At 56.4% G+C, this 19455-nt stretch overlaps 1 protein-coding gene across 4 annotated transcripts; it reads right to left on the reverse strand.

Moving 5' to 3' along the window:
- Nucleotides 1-2435: 2435 nt before the first annotated feature.
- TMEM119 (transmembrane protein 119) lies at nt 2436-9991 on the reverse strand. Of its 4 annotated transcripts, none has more exons than XM_033408637.2 (2): nt 9857-9991; nt 2436-3874 (listed from the first exon to the last, which is right to left on the reverse strand). In XM_033408637.2, exon 2 carries the CDS (start codon nt 3860-3862, stop codon nt 3014-3016), a length of 849 nt encoding a protein of 282 aa, XP_033264528.1. In that variant the 5' UTR covers nt 3863-3874; nt 9857-9991; the 3' UTR covers nt 2436-3013. The 4 variants fall into 4 exon arrangements, with proteins under 4 accessions (XP_033264528.1, XP_049554531.1, XP_033264526.1 ...); XM_049698574.1 differs by lacking the exon at nt 9857-9991 and adding an exon at nt 8028-8123; XM_033408635.2 differs by lacking the exon at nt 9857-9991 and adding an exon at nt 6925-8021.
- Nucleotides 9992-19455: the final 9464 nt, after the last annotated feature.

Consider the following 19455-nt stretch of genomic DNA (forward strand, 5'->3'; position numbering starts at 1 on the left):
CCCTCCACGGCTCACTCCCCGCTTGGTGCCAGCCAGATGTGTGCGCATAAACGGCCCCTCCTGGGTAACTCCATCAGAGGCGGGAGCAGAGTGGAGCGGCTCTAAGCCTCAGTGGTAGTGGGGCCCTGCTGTTCCCTCCCCAAGCACTTCCTTCATTGTCACTCGTTCATTCATCGGAAAAGCAGTAGAGCCCAGCGGAGAACTCAGACTCCAGAATTAGACTGCAGGCCTGGAATCTTGGCTGTGTGACCTGGGCAACTGACTTCCCCTCTCTGGACCTCAGTTTCCCCATCTGTGACATGGGGATAATAACAGTGCCCACCTCGTAGGGTTGCCATGAGTTAATGATGTCCCCTGTTTAGAGCAATGCCTGGCACATAACAGATGTCCCTTAACTGTAAGCAATTTTTATCATCCTTGAGCACAGGGGACTGTGGAAGAGAGGCTGGGTGTGGGGCATCCAGGAAGACTCCCAGGAGGAGGGGACATCTAAGCCAGAAGCTAGAAGATGAGAGTTAGCAAGGCAAGGAGGGGGGTGGAAGGGTGTCTTAGGCAGAGGGAATAGTAGCTGTAGAAGCTCAGAGGTGAGGGAGAGGTTGACTCCTGCACTGGGGCTCAGACCACCTCCTTTATCCCCCCCAGCAGTCCCTGGGGACACAGGCTGTGGCGAAGGCCACACACTCCACATTCTCTGGAGGGCCCACTGGGCACCAATGGGGAGCCACTGACCAGGATGCTGCTGATTGGGAGATGTCTCCCCGCCTGCTCCCCAGGGATCGCCAAAGTCCGCTTCTGTCTTACCTGGGTTTTACCTGTCATGAGGAAGCTTCATGCACTTCCCAGCCACACCCCAGAGCTTAGGACCCCGCAGGAGTTCAGGAAGAAGGAGAGAGCCTGTCCCACCCAGAGAGGTTGAGTGACTTGGTCCCAGCCACACAGCATCCGGGTATTTGGTATCTGTATTTCGATTCTCCCTACATTCTTGGGCGGGAGCCTGTCTGGGCTGAGAGAGGGAGGGCCCTTCCCTACTGAGCAGGACAGTGGCCATTGTGTGTTATGAAACCCAAACCCCGGCCCCCTCCGGATGGATGTGGGGTCGGCGGAGGAGAGGGGCTGCAGGAGGATGGCCTCCCTGCCCCCATCACCCCAGGGATCCAGCACGTGCTCGCAGCCCAGCCGCATCTGGATTCCAGCTGGCAGCTCCAGCACGGAGGGGGAGCAGTGGCCGCAGGGATGGCCATCAAAGGCGGGGAGGAGGCTGGTGGGCGAGGAGACACAAGCCAGGGCTGCCTCCAGCCCCACGCACCACTGGCCAAGGGTGCGGCCAGTGTGGCATTGTCCCTAACACCCGGGCCAGTCCTTAGCCGCTCTGCAGGGTCAGGGGAAACCGAAACCTCAGCCCCAAGCCCCTCCACTGCCCCTTGGGGGAAACGGAGAGGTGGTGGCTCTCCTACAGACACAGTAAGTAGCAGAGGCATGCGTGGAACTTGCCCCTGTGGCCACAAGCCCAGGGCTGATGGGGCACAAGCTCCGGCCCCTGTTCCCATGGGCCATCCATCCCGCCCTCCGTTTCCCACACCAATCTGCCCATTCAGCCCCTGGCCCCAGAACGTTGCCCCACCCCCATGGAACAGCCCAGGGGAAATGCTCCCCACCTCCTAGCTGATTCACTCCTCCCCTGCTACTGCCCCAAGAAAACCAGCGACGCTCAGGCCAGAATAAAGGTTTATTGTGCTAGTTTGTTACATCCTAGCACCTGGAGAGTTGTGCAGAGGTTGGGGGGAGGGGGGACGGAGGGATGGGGAAGAGGAACCCCCCCGCCCAGAGCCTCCCCAAATCAGGACGGAGCTCAGGCTCCCTTGTCGAAAACTAAAGAATGCTATGGGCACAGGCTGCCAGATGTGTGTGTGTGTGTGTGTGTGTGTGTGTGTGTGTGTGTGTGTGTGTGTGTGTGTGTGTGTGTCTGTGTGAAGGGCAGGGGGTCAGGGTTCCCCTGCTCCAGCCTGTTGGAAACCCTCCCTGATACCCTCAGATTCCCCCAGAGTGGGGTCCCCTCACACACAGCCCTGCCCCCCACCACTTCTAGGTTGCTCTGGGGCCCTGGCAAGAAAGTTCAATTCATTTGCCCCATGCCCACAGCAGTAGCAGGATGAGAGGCAGCCCCTGAGAGGCCGAGCCTCCACCTCCACAGCCTTCACCCCGGACCAACCAGGAACTGGGGAGGGGGCGCCCTGGAGCACACCTGGAGCTGTAACTTCCAGAGTGTTCTCTTCAGGATTTTACTCTGTAGCTGTAAAACAAAAACAAAAGTACTCCGCGGCCAAAAGCTTTTTGGGAAAGGCTAAGCGAAATCAGATTCCATGGGCACCTTTACTGCGGGACTTGTCAGAGCCTTGGGGGGCTCCAAGGGGGGTACGCAGAGCAGAGAAGCAATGTTTCCTCAATTCATTCACTGGACCTCAAAATCTTTCTTCCAGGGAACCCAGTTTGGGAAATGCTCACTTAGGAACCTGTCGTGATCGGTGCAGGACCCCTCACGGAAGCCTCCTGACTGATCTTCTGCGGCACCTCTCCCTGCTTCAACCCCAGGCACCTCTGCATCTCCCATCTGTTCAACCTCTTCCAAACCTCCTAGTTATTCTGTTTCTCTTTCCTACCTCGATGGAAAGCGGCGACGTTTGCATTGTCACAAGGGACCTGAGACATATGTTTCCCAGCGGACGTGGCTGTGACAGGGACACATCCTCAGCTCCATCTCCCCAGAGGAGCTGTACTTTGGGATGTAGGCCTTGGGGCTGCGGGGACAAATGTTCTCGAAGTGGATGAGATTCCTGAGGGTGGAACAGAGACCAGCATCTCTGCCTGCTGTAGTAGGATCAGACGTGCCGGGATTTGCCGCGGGGAGTGGCCGAGTAGGGGGTGTCAGAGCACGGTAAGGGCCGAGGACCTTTCTGTGCCCAAGGAGGTGACCACCAGGGGTCCGACAATCAGGGCCGGCAGCCCTAGAGGCCTGTTAGATGCTGGGGGGGACACTGCCGCAAGCACAGGGGTTTTCGAGGGAACCAGCTGGGCCCCCAGCTCCGAGGGCTAATGAGGGAGCTGCTTCTGGCTCCCCTTGACCTTCAGCAGCTGCCACAGCCCCATCCGCCTGCACCGAGCAGGGCTCCTCTGGCGGCGCCTCTGGTTTCTCTGCCGGGACCCCGTGTCCCGGGGCTTCCTGGTCCGCCTCCCGGCTGCCCTTCTCTTCTTCCTCCGACTTGCCCTCCATCATCCTGGCTCCGTCTCCCATGCCCGGGGCGGCCCTGGCGGGAGACTTGAGGTTCTGGGTGGCGGCGAGGATGTCAGCCTGGAGCTGCTGGGAGGAATCGCGGGCCTCGTCGGGCCGGCCGTCAGGGGCACGGTCGGGGACCTCGCTGAAGGCCCGGGGGCCCCCGGCCCGGTCACTCTGGTCCACGTACTTCTTCTTAGGGAAAGATGAGGGGTAGTAGGCAGAGGCTTTGTGTTTCTGGCGGGTGATAAGAGCGGCACAGATGGTGAACAGCAGTAGGAACACCAGGGAGCCCACCACGGCGATGAGCATCACGTACTGGCGGAAGAAATCCACGATGCCGTCCAGGAAGTTGGTGGGGGGCTTGGGGCCCGCCAGGGGCGTGAGCTGGGGCCCCACCGAGGTGAGGCTGAGGGCTGGGGTCCGGGGCGGCGGGAGGCTCGGGGAGGAGGCCGACGCGCCCTCGGCCTCCCCGCTGCCCGCCGTGTCCTCCAGGAAGGTGGCCCGCAGGGACACGGAATAGGACGCCGTGGGCAGGACCCGCAGGAGGAGCAGCAGAGACGCCGTGAGGCTGGGGGCCGCCGCGGAAACCATGCTGCCTGGAGCCTGTGGGGAAGCGAGGCAGAAGAGACGTCAGGGCGGGGCCCCAGCCTCAGGGGACCCCGAGGAGACGCAGCAGACACAGAACCTATTCCAGCAAGTCGCTTTCCTTCCCCGGGCCTGAGCCTCCCCACCATACAATGGACCCCATCCCGGGGTTTACACTGGTCCCCCCCCGACTTCACTCTGAGCTTCTGGAGGGCAAGGGCTAAATCTTGTTTATCTCGGCACCGTCAGGGTTTTGCATCATACCTGGTATACAGCAAGTGCTCAATAAATGCACATTGATGGAGTTGGCTGAATGAATAAGAACTTACCCTTTCATTGCTTGCCATGTGCCAGACACTATTTTACATTTCTTACATGGAATTTCTCATTGAATCCTGAGAACTGCCCAATAGGGCAGGTACTACATTCTCCCCATTTTCCAGGTGAGGAAACTGAGGCTCAGAGGGATTAAGTGACTTGCTGAGGAAGAGCTGGGGTTTGGATGCAGGCACGGAGGGAGAGAGGACGGTAGGGCTCAGTGAGTAACTGAGAGAGCTGCCCCCTCCTCTGGGAAGCCATCCTCGCTGCTCCCAGCTCCTCTGCGGTCCCGTCTCTGGAAGATTCATAGGTTTTGAAGCATCCCGATTCTGAGCTCAGCAGAGGCCTGTGTGAGCATGTGCCCCATGGCTAACCCCCACCTCGAGGCTCAAAGCAGGGCCTGGAGGCCCAGAGGGAACCCTCGTGCCTGGAACAAAGCTGGAGCCTAAGTCCTGTGGCCGCCACCAAATGGGATCCAGATGAACCCCGCACCTCCCTCCCCCCGCTGGAAAGCTCCCGACGTGAAGCCCCCAGACCCTCCCGGCCCAGACAGCCCGGCTGACTAATAAATTCCTTATGGCCCAGCTTTACGCAGCAGTCGGCTTCTAACGCAGTACATCTCCCAGCCAGCGTGAGCGAGCCCGGCCGCTCAGACAAACCCAGCAACCCCTTCCTGCGCACCCCAGGCTGCCCCTTGAGAGCCTCTGCCCCACCCGGCAGAGGGCACAGGACTCTGGGTGGGGCTACAGGTGCCAAGACGGAAAAGCCTCACGATGCCCTGACTGAGGTGCCCTCTCCAGGGGACGGAAACGGGGAGACAGAGGCCCAGAGAAGGCAAGGGGCAGGCCCCAGGCCACACAGTGAGTTCCGGGCTGGAGCAGGAAGTCAGGTGCCCAACATCTTGGCGGCAGGTCCCCTCGAGTGCCCAGGCCTCAGGCCCAGCTCCATAAAGTGGGTGACAGTACCGACTCACGCTGACTTGGGGATTCAGAAGATGATGTAGGAATGACATGGGGCCACTGAGTGGCTTGTTCCAAGTGACCCGGGGCCACCTGATGTGACACGAATTTGGACAAACTGGCTCAGATGGCAAAACACAAAAGATAATTCCCAGGACATCAAATGAGGCAACACTCACCCAGGGTTCATTTTAAATGAGTTGGTCACTGTGTATTTTATCACGGGTTACTCATCTGAGCCCCTTTTGTGGGTGCAATTCCAAAGAAGCCATGGGCACTAACATTGTCTCCATTTTTCAGATGGGGAAACAGAGGTTCAGAGACAGACAGTGACCTGCCCAAGGGCACACAGGTGCTAAGTGTCAGAGCTGGGATTTGAACCTTCTTCTTTGTGACTCTGAGAATTCACACACACACACACACACCCTGCACACTCTCTCTCATGTGCCTCAGGCTGGCCCAGGAATGGGCTCACATCACTGGCTGACATCACTTGTCAGCTGGAACCAGGATCTGAGGTGTTCCACAAAGTTTAGGAGCCTTCCTGGGCCCTCCACTCTCTGACACTTGTTAGCAAAGGTTCCTACAAAGAGCTTTGATCTTTGGGGTTTTTCTCTCTTGCCTTCCCCCGCCTTGTGTCAAGCCCGGGAGAGACCTTTCATGGTGGCAGCTGAAACTTCTCACCATAGACGGCAACTCTGACCAGTGGGGCCTGAAGACCAGGGGCCTTTCCTGGGGGGACGGCTGTGAAGTTTCTGTACTGAAGGTCTGCAGGCAGCAGAGTGCTAAGGCCAGTTAGGCCAGGATTCGAATCCTAGCTCCATCTGGGCCTAGCTTGCTGCCCGGGCCCTCTGGGCCTCACTTTCCCCATTTGTAGACTGGGGGCAGCGTAAGGAGGTAAGCACAGGGCCTGGCTCACTGAGCTGTTAGGACCGGATGAGATCACATTCAGAAAGCGCCTGGCGCAGAGCAGCTGCTCCCCGAGGGAAGGCGAAATTCAGAAGCAGTCGAATTTCTACCCCAGCAGAGATGCAGGATCAGCCGATTTTCCCACCCCAGGTTGACAAATGACGATTATTCTCACCTGATGTGTAAATGTGCTCATTGTCTCCCCCCATTCTCCCGGAAAGAGCAACTTTTTTACCTCGTTGAGTGAAATCTCGTTGAGCGGCCAGTGAGGAATCCAGGACCAGACACACACACACACACACACACACACACACACGAATGTGCGGCACACACACACACACACACACACACACACACGAATGTGCGGCAGTGAGTCGGACAGAGAAAAGTCCTCCTTTCCCCTGGATCCTTGGGGGCAGGGGCAGAGGATAAGGAAAGAGGCCACAGAAACTACCTCTGGATCTTAAAGGCTGAGACTCCGACTCTCAGAGTCCCTCACACCCACCACAACCCTCCCCACAGGGCTCCGGGGGAAAGGTGCCGGCAAAGTGCGGGAGCCGGCCGGGCCTCACAGGAGATGGCTGTGTGACCCTGCTTGACTAGCCCCCTGACCTTTCTGGGCCTCAGTCTTCTATCTGTAGAATGGGCACCCTGGCCTGGGCTGCTCTGAAATGATCGTTCTGCCCATCAGCTGTCCCCACCTCCTCCCTGCGTCCTCATTTTTTCCAGGATGTGGAAACTCACAGGCCATTAAGAGGTGGGGTCAGGCCATCCCCTCTTGTTTAACCCAAGAGAAAACCCAGGCCCAACACTCGGAAAGGCCTGCCCAGGGTCGCACAGCCAGTCAGGGCAGAGCCTGACTGGAGAGGCGGCTGCGAATACCTGGGAGGAGGTCATTTCCCAGCTGTGTGTCTTGAGACCAGGCAGATCACCTCTCTGAGCCTCGGTGTCCACATCTGTACAATGGGGATAAGGCCACCTTCCTGGACTATTGTTAGGACGAGAAATAGAGGCGGCTGGCACAGTGTGGATGGCAAGTAGTGGCACCACGTGACTATCCAGGACTCCTAGCTGGGAGCAGGGACTCTCTTCAGAGCCCAGCTCACTCACCATAGAGTTTATCGTTTTCAAATGTGATAGCCCCACTTGAGGTCAGGAATAGGCAGATGAGGCAAATCCATCCCTAAGGCCAAGTCCCCCAGCACCTGAGGCTGATGGGCCAGAGTGGCTGCCCCACCCCCATTCAGAGACTGGTGGCCAGAGGGGGAGGGGTGGCCCACATAAACCTGGCTTCAATTAGTGGCCTTGTGGGGAGGGGTTCTGGCTGCAGCTCTGCACCCCCTGCTCTGGGGCAGCCGAGGACAGGGACCTGGGCCCCTTGGATGGGAGGCCTGGGGAGGGACGGGCGTCCTGAAGGCTCAAAATCGACACACACACACGCGCAGAGCGGCGGCAGCACGGGCGCACAATACACAGACACAGCACAGGCACAAAGACACAGACGCATAACATCTCGACACCCCAGACTGCCCACCAGCACAGATACACAGAGGACACACGTGGACACACAACGGGCTGGTTCTCTGACATGTGCACATATGCACCCCCTGACCGCCCCCCATGTATCCCCACGGACGGGACCACCCCCATCCATACCACCCTCCCGCAGACCCTGGGAGCACCTACCCTGGTGCCCACTCTCCAAGAACAACACATCCCCCACAGCAAGACCCCAGCTGCCCACACACAACTGCACACACGCAACACTCCGGCCAACCCAGCACCGCACTCGGGAGGCATCCAAGGTGCACACACATCCCGCCACCCGCCCCCTCAGCGCAGAGCACACACAAGTAGGCAGCAACCAACACACACTCAAAGCTCACACACACACTTAGAGAAGCCCCCCAAAGCACTCACACTGGCCCCCTAAACTCCAAGACACACCAGGCTCCCTGGAGAGAGGAGGGGCCCCCAGGACTCACCAGCTCCTCTGCACACAGGGTGTCCCGCCAGGTGGAGCAGAGCAAGTCCGTGGCAGTGCCCTGTGGCCGCGGCTCTGGGCTGCCGCCGCCCCGCCCCTTTCCTCCCGCCTCCTCCCGCCTCCCTTCCTCCCCTCCGCAGGGCCAGCTTGATTTCATTAAGTGGGTTTGGGGTGGGGACAGGGGCAGGGGCGGGGCCAAGCTCGGCCACACACACAGTCCCCCCTTGCTCACACCCGTGGGCGTCCCCTCCACGCCCCGGGAACACCAGATGGGGCATTTCCTCCCTGACCGCTGGTCCCCAGGGCAGTCTGAGGATGACAGACACACAGACAGGGCCGTCCTGTGGAGCACCCACGGCCCAGAGAGCTGGGATCCTGCCTCCCCTTCTGAAGGGGATGAGGTCAGGGAGGTTCCGAGGTCCCTGAAAATGAGAAGGAAAATTCCCCGCACTTGGTTCCAGCTGTGACTCAGGTTTTCCGAGGCTCAGGGTGCAGAGTGGGAGCCGGGCTGCATTTAAGGGATGCATGGAGGGTCAGGCCTGAGGCAGGGAGCGAGTCCTGGCACCCACTGTCTGGCCCTGGTCAGGCCCTTTCCTTCGGCAGGCCTCTGTTTCCCCATTTGCAGGGGTGGGTGGGAAGCCCTCTGGGTTCCCTACGGCTGTAACATCGTGAGATCTGTGGCCTCGTGATACCTCAATGGAATGGCCAGAGCAGGAGTCGTGGCCCCATTTCCCAGATGGGGAAAGCGAGGCAGGGTGAATTCAAGAGGCTCACCCAGGGTACCGGGCCCTCTGGCAGACCTGAGGCATCCAGGGGGACAGTAGTCCTTTGCATTCATTCATTCCTGCACCATTCATTCATTCATCCATCAAATGCTTAATGAACACCTGTAGAGCACCAGGCGCAGTGCTGAGCAGATTTCAGAGGCAAATCAGAGCCCAGCCCTCAGGATGCTCGCAGACTTCCAAGGAGAAGCACACGTATGTAAATTATTTTTTTACAAAACAGAAATGGGTCTGTGGCAGGAGAGAGGCCAAGGGCTCGGGGAACCCCAGGACGGAGAGAGATCCCCTGAGAGAAGGAGGCAAGGAAGTCGCCCTAGAGGATGTGGCTGTGAATGAGCAGAGTCCCAGGAAGAGGAGACCCAGGAAGGGCATCCCAGGAGGAAGGACCAGTGTGGATAAAAGGCAGGTGGCTGGGAACGCCACACACGGACAAGGGGCTGTAATTAAACTGGGCTGGAGCATGAAGTGGACGAAAGGGAGGAGCTGATGATTAGGGTGGGAGCAGTCACCCAGGCAGGGCTGAAGTCTCAGAATGGCATTCATCCATGAGGCAGTAGGGAGCCAGTGAAGGTTTGGAGCAGGGGGAGTACGTGAATGAACAGATCATGACCACCCTTTAGGAACCAGGGCCCTAGGTTGTAGCTATTCCCTTCTATGGTCCCAGCAGCCCTGACTCACCTGCTCAAAGAAGGGGCAGCTGTTTGGAAAATAAAACTAGAAAATTTCCCATCTTCTCTGAGATCACCCCAAACCTTGCATCCTAAGGGAATGGGGAACCGTCCACCAATGGACACACACACACACACTCATGTGCACACAGGCCCCCTGGGGCAAGTGGCTGCCCACAGACATGTTGTAACAGCTGAGCCCTCTTGAAGATGGCCAGGGGGTGTCCCAGCCCCATCTTAGACCAGATGGCAGGTGAGCAGGAGTGGCCAGACCTGCCCCAGGGCCCACCGCCTGGGGAGGAGCCCCTGCCCTAATAGTCTGAGGGCTGAGGGGGATTGGATCCCACGAGATCAAGGGGCAGAGAGGTACAACTAACCTGAACAGGGCCTGCTTCCAGCACGGGTGGCCCAGAGGCCCCAGACTAAGTCGCGGTCCCATTCTGTGTTCCTCCTTTGGAGCCAGAGCAGCCCCAGACCGGAGACAGAGAGACCCAGGTTCTAGGTCTGCCTTCACCAGGTCCTGCCCCATGGGGAGCCTCTTTCATCATCTGTAAAACAAAGATAGAGAATTTTTTCTGTTCACAAGGCTGCTGGGAAAATCCGGAGTCAGAGGGTGTAAACGTGCTGGACAATACAAAAGCACTGGCCAGGTGCCAAGTGTATAAGTTTCCTACAGCTGCTATAACAAATATCACAAACTCGGTGACTTAAAGCCACACACCATTATTATCTTAGCGTTCCGGCAGCTGGAAGTCAGCAATGGGTCTCACTGGGCTAAACTCAAGGTGTCGGCCGAGCTTTGTTTATCCCAGAGTCTTCACAGGGAGAATCTGAGTCTTTGCCTTTTCAAGCTTCTAGAAGCTACCTGCATTCCTCAGCTCACAGTCATCTTCCTCCATCTTCAGAGTCAGCTGCAGGGTCTGAGTTCTCACGCTGCCACCTCTCTGGTTCTCTCTTCCAATCCCTCTTCCACTTTTAAGGACCCTTGTGATGATACTGGACCCACCCAGATAATCCGGGATCAGCTCCCTGAGAGCCTTAACTTAATCACACCTGCAAATCCCTTTTGCCAGGTAAGGTGACAAACTCATATTACCGTTTTGAGGGATTGAGATGTGGACATCTTTGCGGTGGGGGAGGGCATTATTCTGTCTCTCACACCACGGTTGCCTATGATTACTTGTTCCCTGCAGAGCTGGCTGGAATCCTCCACCCTCCGAAGCACTGGGTTTTCCTCCCCCCATAGAACCTATCATTGTGCGTCAAACACAGCGGGTTCCGGAAGACCTTAGGGAGAGAGAGGTGAATGAGTAAGCAAAGCCCATTCAACAGATGTGGAAACTGAGGTTCATGGCGGCGTGACCTACCTGGGATCCAACAGCATGTTGGGGATCAGAGCGCTTGCTTCTCCACCAGCCCCTCTGTGTCTTAGCTGGAAGTGAAATTGCCAGGCTAGTGACCCCGTTAAAGTGTTATCAGACCATGTTTCTCACACACACACACACACACACACACACACACACACACACACACATACACACAAAGACACACATGATCTCCTTAAGCCAAACATCTCAACCTTCTACCTGAGGACAGAAGAGCAAAATGTCAGTCACTGATGGGAGAAAGAAGGATCCCTGAGTTCCAACCCCCCCTCATGCATCAGCTGTGGGTGGCTGGGCAAACCTCTGCCCCTCTCTGGGCTGCAGCCAAATGTGGGGTCAGTCTAGGTGCCCACCACAAGCCTGCCAGTGGTAAGGTTCCAATGCTGTAACTTTCTAAATTTTATTCATTCTACAAACATTCCTTGAGCATCGATTTTACACCCAGCCCAGTGTCAGGCCCTGGAAGACAGTGATGAGCAAACACAGGCACCAAGAGAGGAGACCTGCAATAAGCAAGTAAACAAAGAAATGAATATCTGACTGCAAACTGAGCTAAGGGTTGGGATGGGGCATTTCTGGGGCTATGGGAGGCCAGTCTTGGGGGGCTAGTCTAGTCCTGGAGCTCCTGGGGACCTCCATGAGGAGGTGAAAGTAGAGTCACTCATGAAGATGAGGAGGTATTTAGGAAGGCAAGGGTGTGGCAGGATTCCTAGCAGTGAGAATGGCATGTGCAAAGGCCCTGAGGTAGATGGGAATCCAGCACCTTCAGAGCAGTTCCTGAAGATTATTGAATAGATGAACTAGGTGTATGGGGTCCGGGAACTTTGCCTGTTTTGAATACCGCCATAACTCCGGCATCTAGGATAGTGCCTGGAACACAGTAGGTGCTCAGTAAATGCTTGATGTCAATGACCACTCTGCCCTCCACTCTCACATCCCCAGGCTCCAGCCACTCCTCATCCGTCCTGAGGGACTCACGGTCCACATTCTCCAGCTCCAGGACCTGTTGAGGGGTCTGGCCCGGGTGACCCCCATAGTCCGCAGCACCATGGCTCCAAGGCAAGGGCAGGCCTGGGGCCTGGAGGTGGCCGGGCCACTCACTTGCGACCTGCATGTTCAGAGGCAGAGAGCAATGGGTCGTCTGCCCAGCCTTGAAGCGATTCAGAGACCCCACCCTGTGCCCACCGTGCCCCCCGCCCCCCGCCGCCCACTGAACAGCCAGGGCCGAGGAGGAGGGAAAACCTCACCCAGACTTGAGTCTCTGCCAGAGTCCTCCCCGGGTTGAGCCTGGGGAGGGCCGCCTGGCCCACCACAGCCCCCAGCTCAAGCCTCTTGTGGGCTCAGAGCCACTTATAATTATACAGCCCCCGAGGCCACTGGGGCCTGCTCTCCAGGCAAAAATATCCCAAGCCTTTCATGTGGCTGAGAGGCCCAGGCTGCAGCTGCATCACAGCACAGGCCTGGCCTTCGGAGGGACACCCATGGAGCAGAGGCCTCCAGTCGGGGGCTCCAAGGAGGCAGAGTGTGTGTGAAACCTCCCCAGGCCTCAGTTTCCCCATCTGTAAACTAGAGATGTTCTTTTATTCCCTAGCTCTTTCCCAAGTGTCTCCACGTGCCAGGAACTGTGCCGGGCCCAGAGAGAGCTGTGAACGAGACAGATGCTTATGCACCTCCGCTCGGGCTGTTCCCTCTGCCTGAAGTGCTGCCCTCCATGGGCCCCCATGCCTGACCCACCTGCACATCATCACCACCTCCACGAAGCCCTCCCTGAACCCCAGCCTCTGGGGAGGGAGATCAGCAGCTTTTTCTATGCTCTGCACCCCCATTCCCTGCCTAGAGTACACTGGCCTGTAAAGGCCTGTTTCCATGTGCCTCTAGACTGTCAGCTTCTCTGGTCCAGAACGAGGGCTTTATCTGTCACTGTATCCCTAGCACCAGTGCCTGGAACACAGTAGGTGCTCAGTAAATGCCCCTCCACTGGCTGAATGACTCTAGTCCAACCTGACCATGTTAAAGATGGGGAAACTGAGGCCCAGGGAGGGGATTCACTGACATAATCTTGCTCTGTCTCAGGGAGCTCCTATCAGGGGAGACAGTTGAGAAGCAAGTCAGCTGGCAATTCAGAAAGACAACCTAACACTGCAAGATGCTATCAAGGAGATAAAAAGGCTGAGGAGACAGGAAATATCTTGGGAAGGGGCAGGGGCAGGTGTCCGGGCAGCTGTTTTAGCAATTGTGGTCAGCGCTGGCTTCCTAGAAGAGGTATCAGCACTGACATCTGCAGGATAAGAGGAATCAAGCACTCAAGGAGGAGAAGGAACAGCTTCCTGGGCCGAGGAAACAAACAGCAAATGCAAAGGCCCTGTGGTGGAAAGGGGCTTGGCATGAGGTCTCTTCCAGGGAAACCAGACGGGGTGCTGATCGGTTCTCACCAAGGAGTCGCTCGAGCTTGGAAATTGAGAGACCTGCTTTCTTCTCTCCTGGCTCTGCCCCTCATGCACTGTGTGACCTGGGCCTCAGTTTCCCTTCTTGCACCAGGAAGGGTCAGCGGAGGCTCCTCCAACCTCTCTCCGTGATTCGAAGTGAATTTTCCACTTGTTTGCCCACCCCAGAAAACAACCCACCACCACGGGGGGAGAAAAATATCACAGCCGCTTTGGAAAACAGTCTGGTGGGTTTTATCAAGTTAACCATGTGCTTCCCAGATGAGAGAAGAAGAAATCTCTTCTCTCGGTATTTCCCCAAGAGAAATGAAAACACACATTCACACGAAGACAAAAATGTCCATAGTCGTTTTATCCATAATAGCAAAAAAACCTGGCAACTACCCAAACGTCCACCAACAGGAGGATGGATGAAGAGACTGTGGTCCATGCAGTGGACACTTTCCCCCAGTGGAAGGAAAAGACGGGAGGTGGACAGTTTGGATGAATCTCATAGACACACCAAGCAGAAGAAATGGACCCAGTCGAACACAGACTGGGTGATTCCATTGACAGGAAGTTCTAGAACAAAGGCAAAACTAAGCTACGGGGACACAAGTCAGAAAAGCAGTTACCCTTGGGGGGTGTTCACTGCAAAGAGACACAAAGGAAACTTCTGGGGCTGCAGACATACAGTGTCTGGGTGGCGGCTACGTGGGCATGTGCACACAGAAAAACCAAGCTGCACGCTTCAGACGGTGGTGCTTTACGTAGGTGATGACTCAAAGTTTTCTTTAAAAATTAAGAACACTGCATCTCTCTCCTTTTTTGTTGGGGGGGGGCACCAGAGCCAGTAGGATCCTTGGCTTCCTGTGGCCATGGTGGCCTGGCCAGCTGCACGCTGCCTTGTAAACATTTACATTCCCCAGGGCCCTGTGCAAGGAGCAGTTCCGTGCACCCCACATGGGAGCCATCTCGGAGGGCAGGAATGTAAACACGCACCACCGGCTGCAGACCTGGCCTTGCTCTCCTGCTCTGCCAGCTGCCCACGGGGTGCCCTCGGGCGGGCACTCCCCAGGAGCCCTCGCTGCCCATCCCCACCGTCCATCAAGAGCAGGAATTGAGATGATTCTTTTGAACTGCCTTTGCAGCACTGTTGGAAATGGGTTGGGGGGGCTGCCTGTCTTGGAGCAGAGGGGCAAAGTGGGGAGGGCTTGGAGCTGGGCTTCAGGGCCCCTAAGTCACCCAAACACTCAGTACGTCGTCTCATGTGTCTCCTGCTCTGTGTCCCCTCACTTTACACTGAGATCGTCTGTCCCGTCTTCCCTCTCTCCCATCTTTCCTCTTCTCTCCTCCTTCCTTTCTTCTTTCCTGTCCTTCCCTTCTCTTTCTTCCTTCTCTCTCTCTCAGCAAATCCTTATTGAGCATGTACTATGTGCCAATCACTGGGGCTACAGCAGAGAACACAGATGAAAATCCCTGTCCTCACAGAACTTGCATTCTAGTGGGACTGGAAAACGATTGAAAAGATAACTTGGTAATTATATACAGTATGGAAGATGGTGGTAAGGGGTATGGAGGAAAATAAAGCAGGGAAAGGGTAATGTTCAAGCAGAGACCTGAAAGATGTGAGAGAGTGAGTCAGGGAGATGATCAGAGGAAGAGCAGTCCAGGCAGAGGGAAGAGCAAGTGCAAGGGTCCTGAGGTAGGGGGCGCCTGGAATTTTCAAGGCGTGGAAAAGAAGTGTCCAATGAAGCCGGAGCAGAGTGAGTGAGCGGGAGAGTAGGAGGAAGTGAAGTCGGAGGGCACCAGGGCCAGATCAGGCCTCTGTGGGCACTGGCAGGGGCTTTGGCTCTATGAGTGAAGGCCAACCATGGTTCCCCATGTGTGTGAGACCCTCTCCTCCCCCTGCATCCATCCCCTCTCTTCTTTACCCCCGATGCCACACACACACGTGCCCTTTCTCTTGAGGACCCTCACCAAGAGAGGGCTCTGGGTCCCACCTCTGGGGAGGGGAAGGGACTCCACGTAAAGCCCCTGCGAAGCCCATGCAGATCCCCAGCTCTCCCCTGGCCACAGGCTTCTGACTCAGCTGGGACCAGAAACATGGCTCCCGGGGCTCCCTAATGAACCAGCTCTCCTGGCAGCTGCATGAGTCAGCCTTCTGCACCTGAGCCCAGGGACAGCCTGACAGAGAGGGTCTTCCACAACCCCCAGATCCATCCACCAGGAGGGACAGGGCCACATGGGGGTGACAGCAAGGAGGCAAAACACACCCAGGGTGAGCGGAGACCACCTGCCCTTCAGGGACCTCTGGGTTCTGCTGCTTCAGAGCTGGGTGACCTTGGGCTAAGTCATCCCACCACTCTGGGCCTCAGTTCCTTCATCTGTAAAATGGGGGTAATGGTAACACTCACTTCCTTGGGTTATTGTGAGAATGCAATGAGCCTTGGTACCTGGCACTAAATACATACACTAATAATAACAACAGCAACACAGGTGGCACCTTGGACTGACAGTCTTTCTCACAGCATTGGACAGCAGCAAATACAGAGGCCTGGCATACAGCAGGCGCCCCATAAGTTTCCTGGACGGAAAAGAGCAGAGCAATTACTCACCGCAGCCCTCACCCACCAGCAGGCCAGCCGGCGAGGAGGCCCCCATCCTCGGAGGGGTGAGCCCAGAGGCCCAGGCTGGCTCCTGCACCTGCCCTGCTGCCGGGGCCCTGAGTGCGTGTAGCGGATTGATCTCTCCTGGGTAGGGTCCGACCTCCCCGGGGCACACGCAGGCGCTGGCCATGGGGGAAGGGCCCCCGACAGCTGGAAACATCTGGTTTGAATTGTCAGTTGGAAGCACCAACCAGGCAGTTAAGGAATTTGTGAGCTAATTTTAGGCCAAAAGACGGCGAGCTCAGCAGGGCGGGGGTTGCTAGGCAAACCACAGGGGCTGGGGGGACAGGCCTGGGGGGACGCGGAGGCCTCACAGTTCCCCTCAGAGGGTCCACGACTGCCCCATAGCCAGGGACTATCCCTCCAGGGTGGCCCCAGCTGGGCCCCTGCAGTGTGCCAGCCATGTCAGAGCCGTACGAATAGCAAGGACCGTTCTCCCCATTTCTCAGGTGTGGAAGCTAAGTCTCCAGGAGGTTAGAGTTGCCCAACGTCCAGCAACTTGTAAACAGCAGAGCGGGCATCCGAGCCCACTCTGCCTGACTCTGAGCCTCAAACCTAAGCTTCCCTTGATTTCTGCCAGCCACGTGGCCTTGCTTCCATTCTCACACCCTCGCCAACCTTCCTTGCCCATTTGTCCATTCAGTAAATGTTTCCTGAACCCCTGCTGTGTGCCAGGCACTGTGCAGTGAAAAGGAGAGAGTGAACGTGAGGGACAGAGGGCCCCGCCCTTGCACAGCAAAAATCCATATATCAAGAACGTCTGTCCAGATGGTTATCTGTACCTGGAAGGGGAAAATAGGGTTGTCCTCAAGAAAAGTTGGGGGCAGGGATGCAGAGAGGGCCCCTCTGAAGAGGTGACATTCAAGCTGAGACATAAAGGATGAGAAGATGCCAGTCACGCAGACATCTGGGAAGAGGATACCAGGCAGAGGAATAGCAGGTGCAAAGGTCCTGGGGCAGGAGCATGTGAGGAAGAAAGAACAAGAAGTCTCATGGGGGCCGGAGCGGAGTGAGAATGAGAGGTGACAGCTTTCCTGCACTCATCCAGCCAACACGTTTGTCAATAGGTGATATGGGGGTCCAAGCAGGGCAGGAGTCGTGTTCCAGAAGCTTCAGCTGGTGGAATTAGGTACCCCACTGTCCTACAGTTTCATTTGTATCCAGTGATTTGCTGAGGGGCCACTGAAACTGGGGGAGATCCCTTGAAGCCTGTCCCTCTAGGGGGCCTGGAGGCCGGACACAAGGCAGAACAACAGGGTCTCCTGGAAGGACTTCCCCAAGGGAGGGGGCAGCCCAGAAGCCGTGCTGAGACAGGAGAGGACCTTGATTCATCTGCCCGTGCCCCGCCCCCCCCACCCCCCCGCAGGGTTCATGTGCCCGGGAAAGTGACTAGTCTTTGCCCCTCTGGTTCTCCAGTCTCCTGCCCTGGGCCTGTTCCTCTCTCCTTCTTTCCTAGGAAAACAGTTCCAAGGCTGTCCCCCTGCCAGGCTCAGCGACAGCATCCTTATTTTGCCAGCCTCAGGCATGGGGCACTGGCTCTGCCGGCCCCCCAAGTGGCAAGAGCCTGGGTAGCTAGGGCTACAGCCTTCCAGCCACCAAAAGGAACAACTAAGTTCATGGCCACACAGAGGCCCCTCTGGGTTTCCAAAAACTTCTGAGAAGGGGAGCTCCGTGGGGCTCTCACTGCCGAGTGGGAAAAGCAAGGTTTCTCTACCTCAGCACCACTGACATTCGGACAAGACACTTCTTTGCTGTGTGGGGCTGTCCTGTGCACTGCAGGATGTTTAGCAGGGTCCCTGACCACCTGCTAGATGCTAGTAATGGTCCTCCAAGTAGCGACAATCAAAAGTATTTCCAGACATTGCCAGATGTCCCCTGGGGTGGCAACGTCGCCCCCAGGGGAGGACCACGAGCTCAGAGCCTTCCTGTGTGGGCACTAATAGCTAAAGAACAATGGCTTTACTCACTAGCTGGGGAGACCTGGGACCCTCAGACTTCCTAAACACTTACGGTTTTGTTCCGTACATTGAAAAATATTAGGGAAACACAGAAAAGTCGAAAGAAGCAAATAAAATTCGCCTACAATCCCACACTCGATGGCTAACCTCTCAATAACTTGGTGTACTTCCTTCCAGTCTTTTTTCTGCATTTTATGATCCTAACAGCTATGGCTTATGCAGCACTTACCCCATCCCAGGCATCGGGGAAGGCTTGGCTCAGTGGCAGGTGGGGGTGGGATATGGAGGGAGGGTTTGGGGAGCCTTTGCCCAGATCAGCTGCCAGATGAACCACCCGCAGGGCTGGCAGCCCCCCCTCCAAAGGGACAAGGGACTGGAGTAAACTTAGCATGCCACCTCCTGACCCCCATTTCCTGTCTACCCTCCTTCCTTCCCTGCGCCAGAGCTGAAGTCAGCAGAGTCTGGTTTCTTAGCAGTGCGACCTGCTAGAGCCAGCGGTCCAGCTTTCTGGACCTCAGCTTCCATAGCAGTAAAGTGGGATAATAATTGTCCCAACGTCACAGGTTGTCGTGAGGCCTGAATACGATCAGGCAGATAAAGCATTTGGCGTGGGGCTGGGCATGGACTGAGTGCCCAGCAAATTCCAGCTCCTGTCCCAGCCATCTCTCTCTGTCCTGGGTTCCAGCTCTGCTGTGTCATTGCTTTCTGCAAGCTGGGTTCGGCCTTGTCACTCTCCCAAGTCCCAATGCCTTCCCTCAGCTACCAGAAGCCACAAAGGGTGACTGACGGGGGACTTCCAGATGCCAGGACAGGTCTTCAGGGGTGGGAGTTTGGGGCATGGGATTCCCCCAGAACCCCGCTGTGATCTCAAGGATAGCGTAACTTAGTGGTAAGAACGTGGCTTTCTAATCCAGGTCTGGGTTCCAATCTCAGATCCTCATGTAAGACCTGGGACAGGTGACTTCACCTCTCTGAGCCTCAGTTTCCTCTTCTGTAAAATGGGGAGAATCCTAGTTCCTCCTTCCTAGGCTGTTTGAGGGGATCCATGGAGATGAGGCAGATTCTCATGCTCAGTGGACGGATGGGGAGATTCAGGGGGTGATGTTCAAGGGCAAGGGGAGGTCTGGACAAGGGAAAAGACACACTGAGATGCAGGAGCCAGCCTGTACCAGTTTCTGAGAGCCAGCTGTCAAATTTTCAGAATTTTGTGAGTCAGTTGTTTCACAGTTAAATTACATTATATTAAAAACCAAGGTCCTCAATACTCAAAACTCATCACTGCCTCATGATTTTACTACATCCTACTATTACCTACCCTGTTGGCATTATTTACCTTTTTGTATCATCTACCATATAAATGGTTGGTTTCTCAAAATCAGCCATGGGAACATTTACAGCAAGGAAATTAGCAAGCACTGCAAATCGTACCTTGGGCACCAATCCACCCAACGAGCCAGTTGTTAAATGTATACCAGCACCCCACTGGGTTTGGAGCTGGGTCCTGTTTGAACCATCCCTCCTTCATCCTCAGAGACTGGACC

This window comes from Orcinus orca, chromosome 15, assembly GCF_937001465.1.
Source record: "Orcinus orca chromosome 15, mOrcOrc1.1, whole genome shotgun sequence".
Lineage (NCBI taxonomy): Eukaryota > Metazoa > Chordata > Mammalia > Artiodactyla > Delphinidae > Orcinus > Orcinus orca.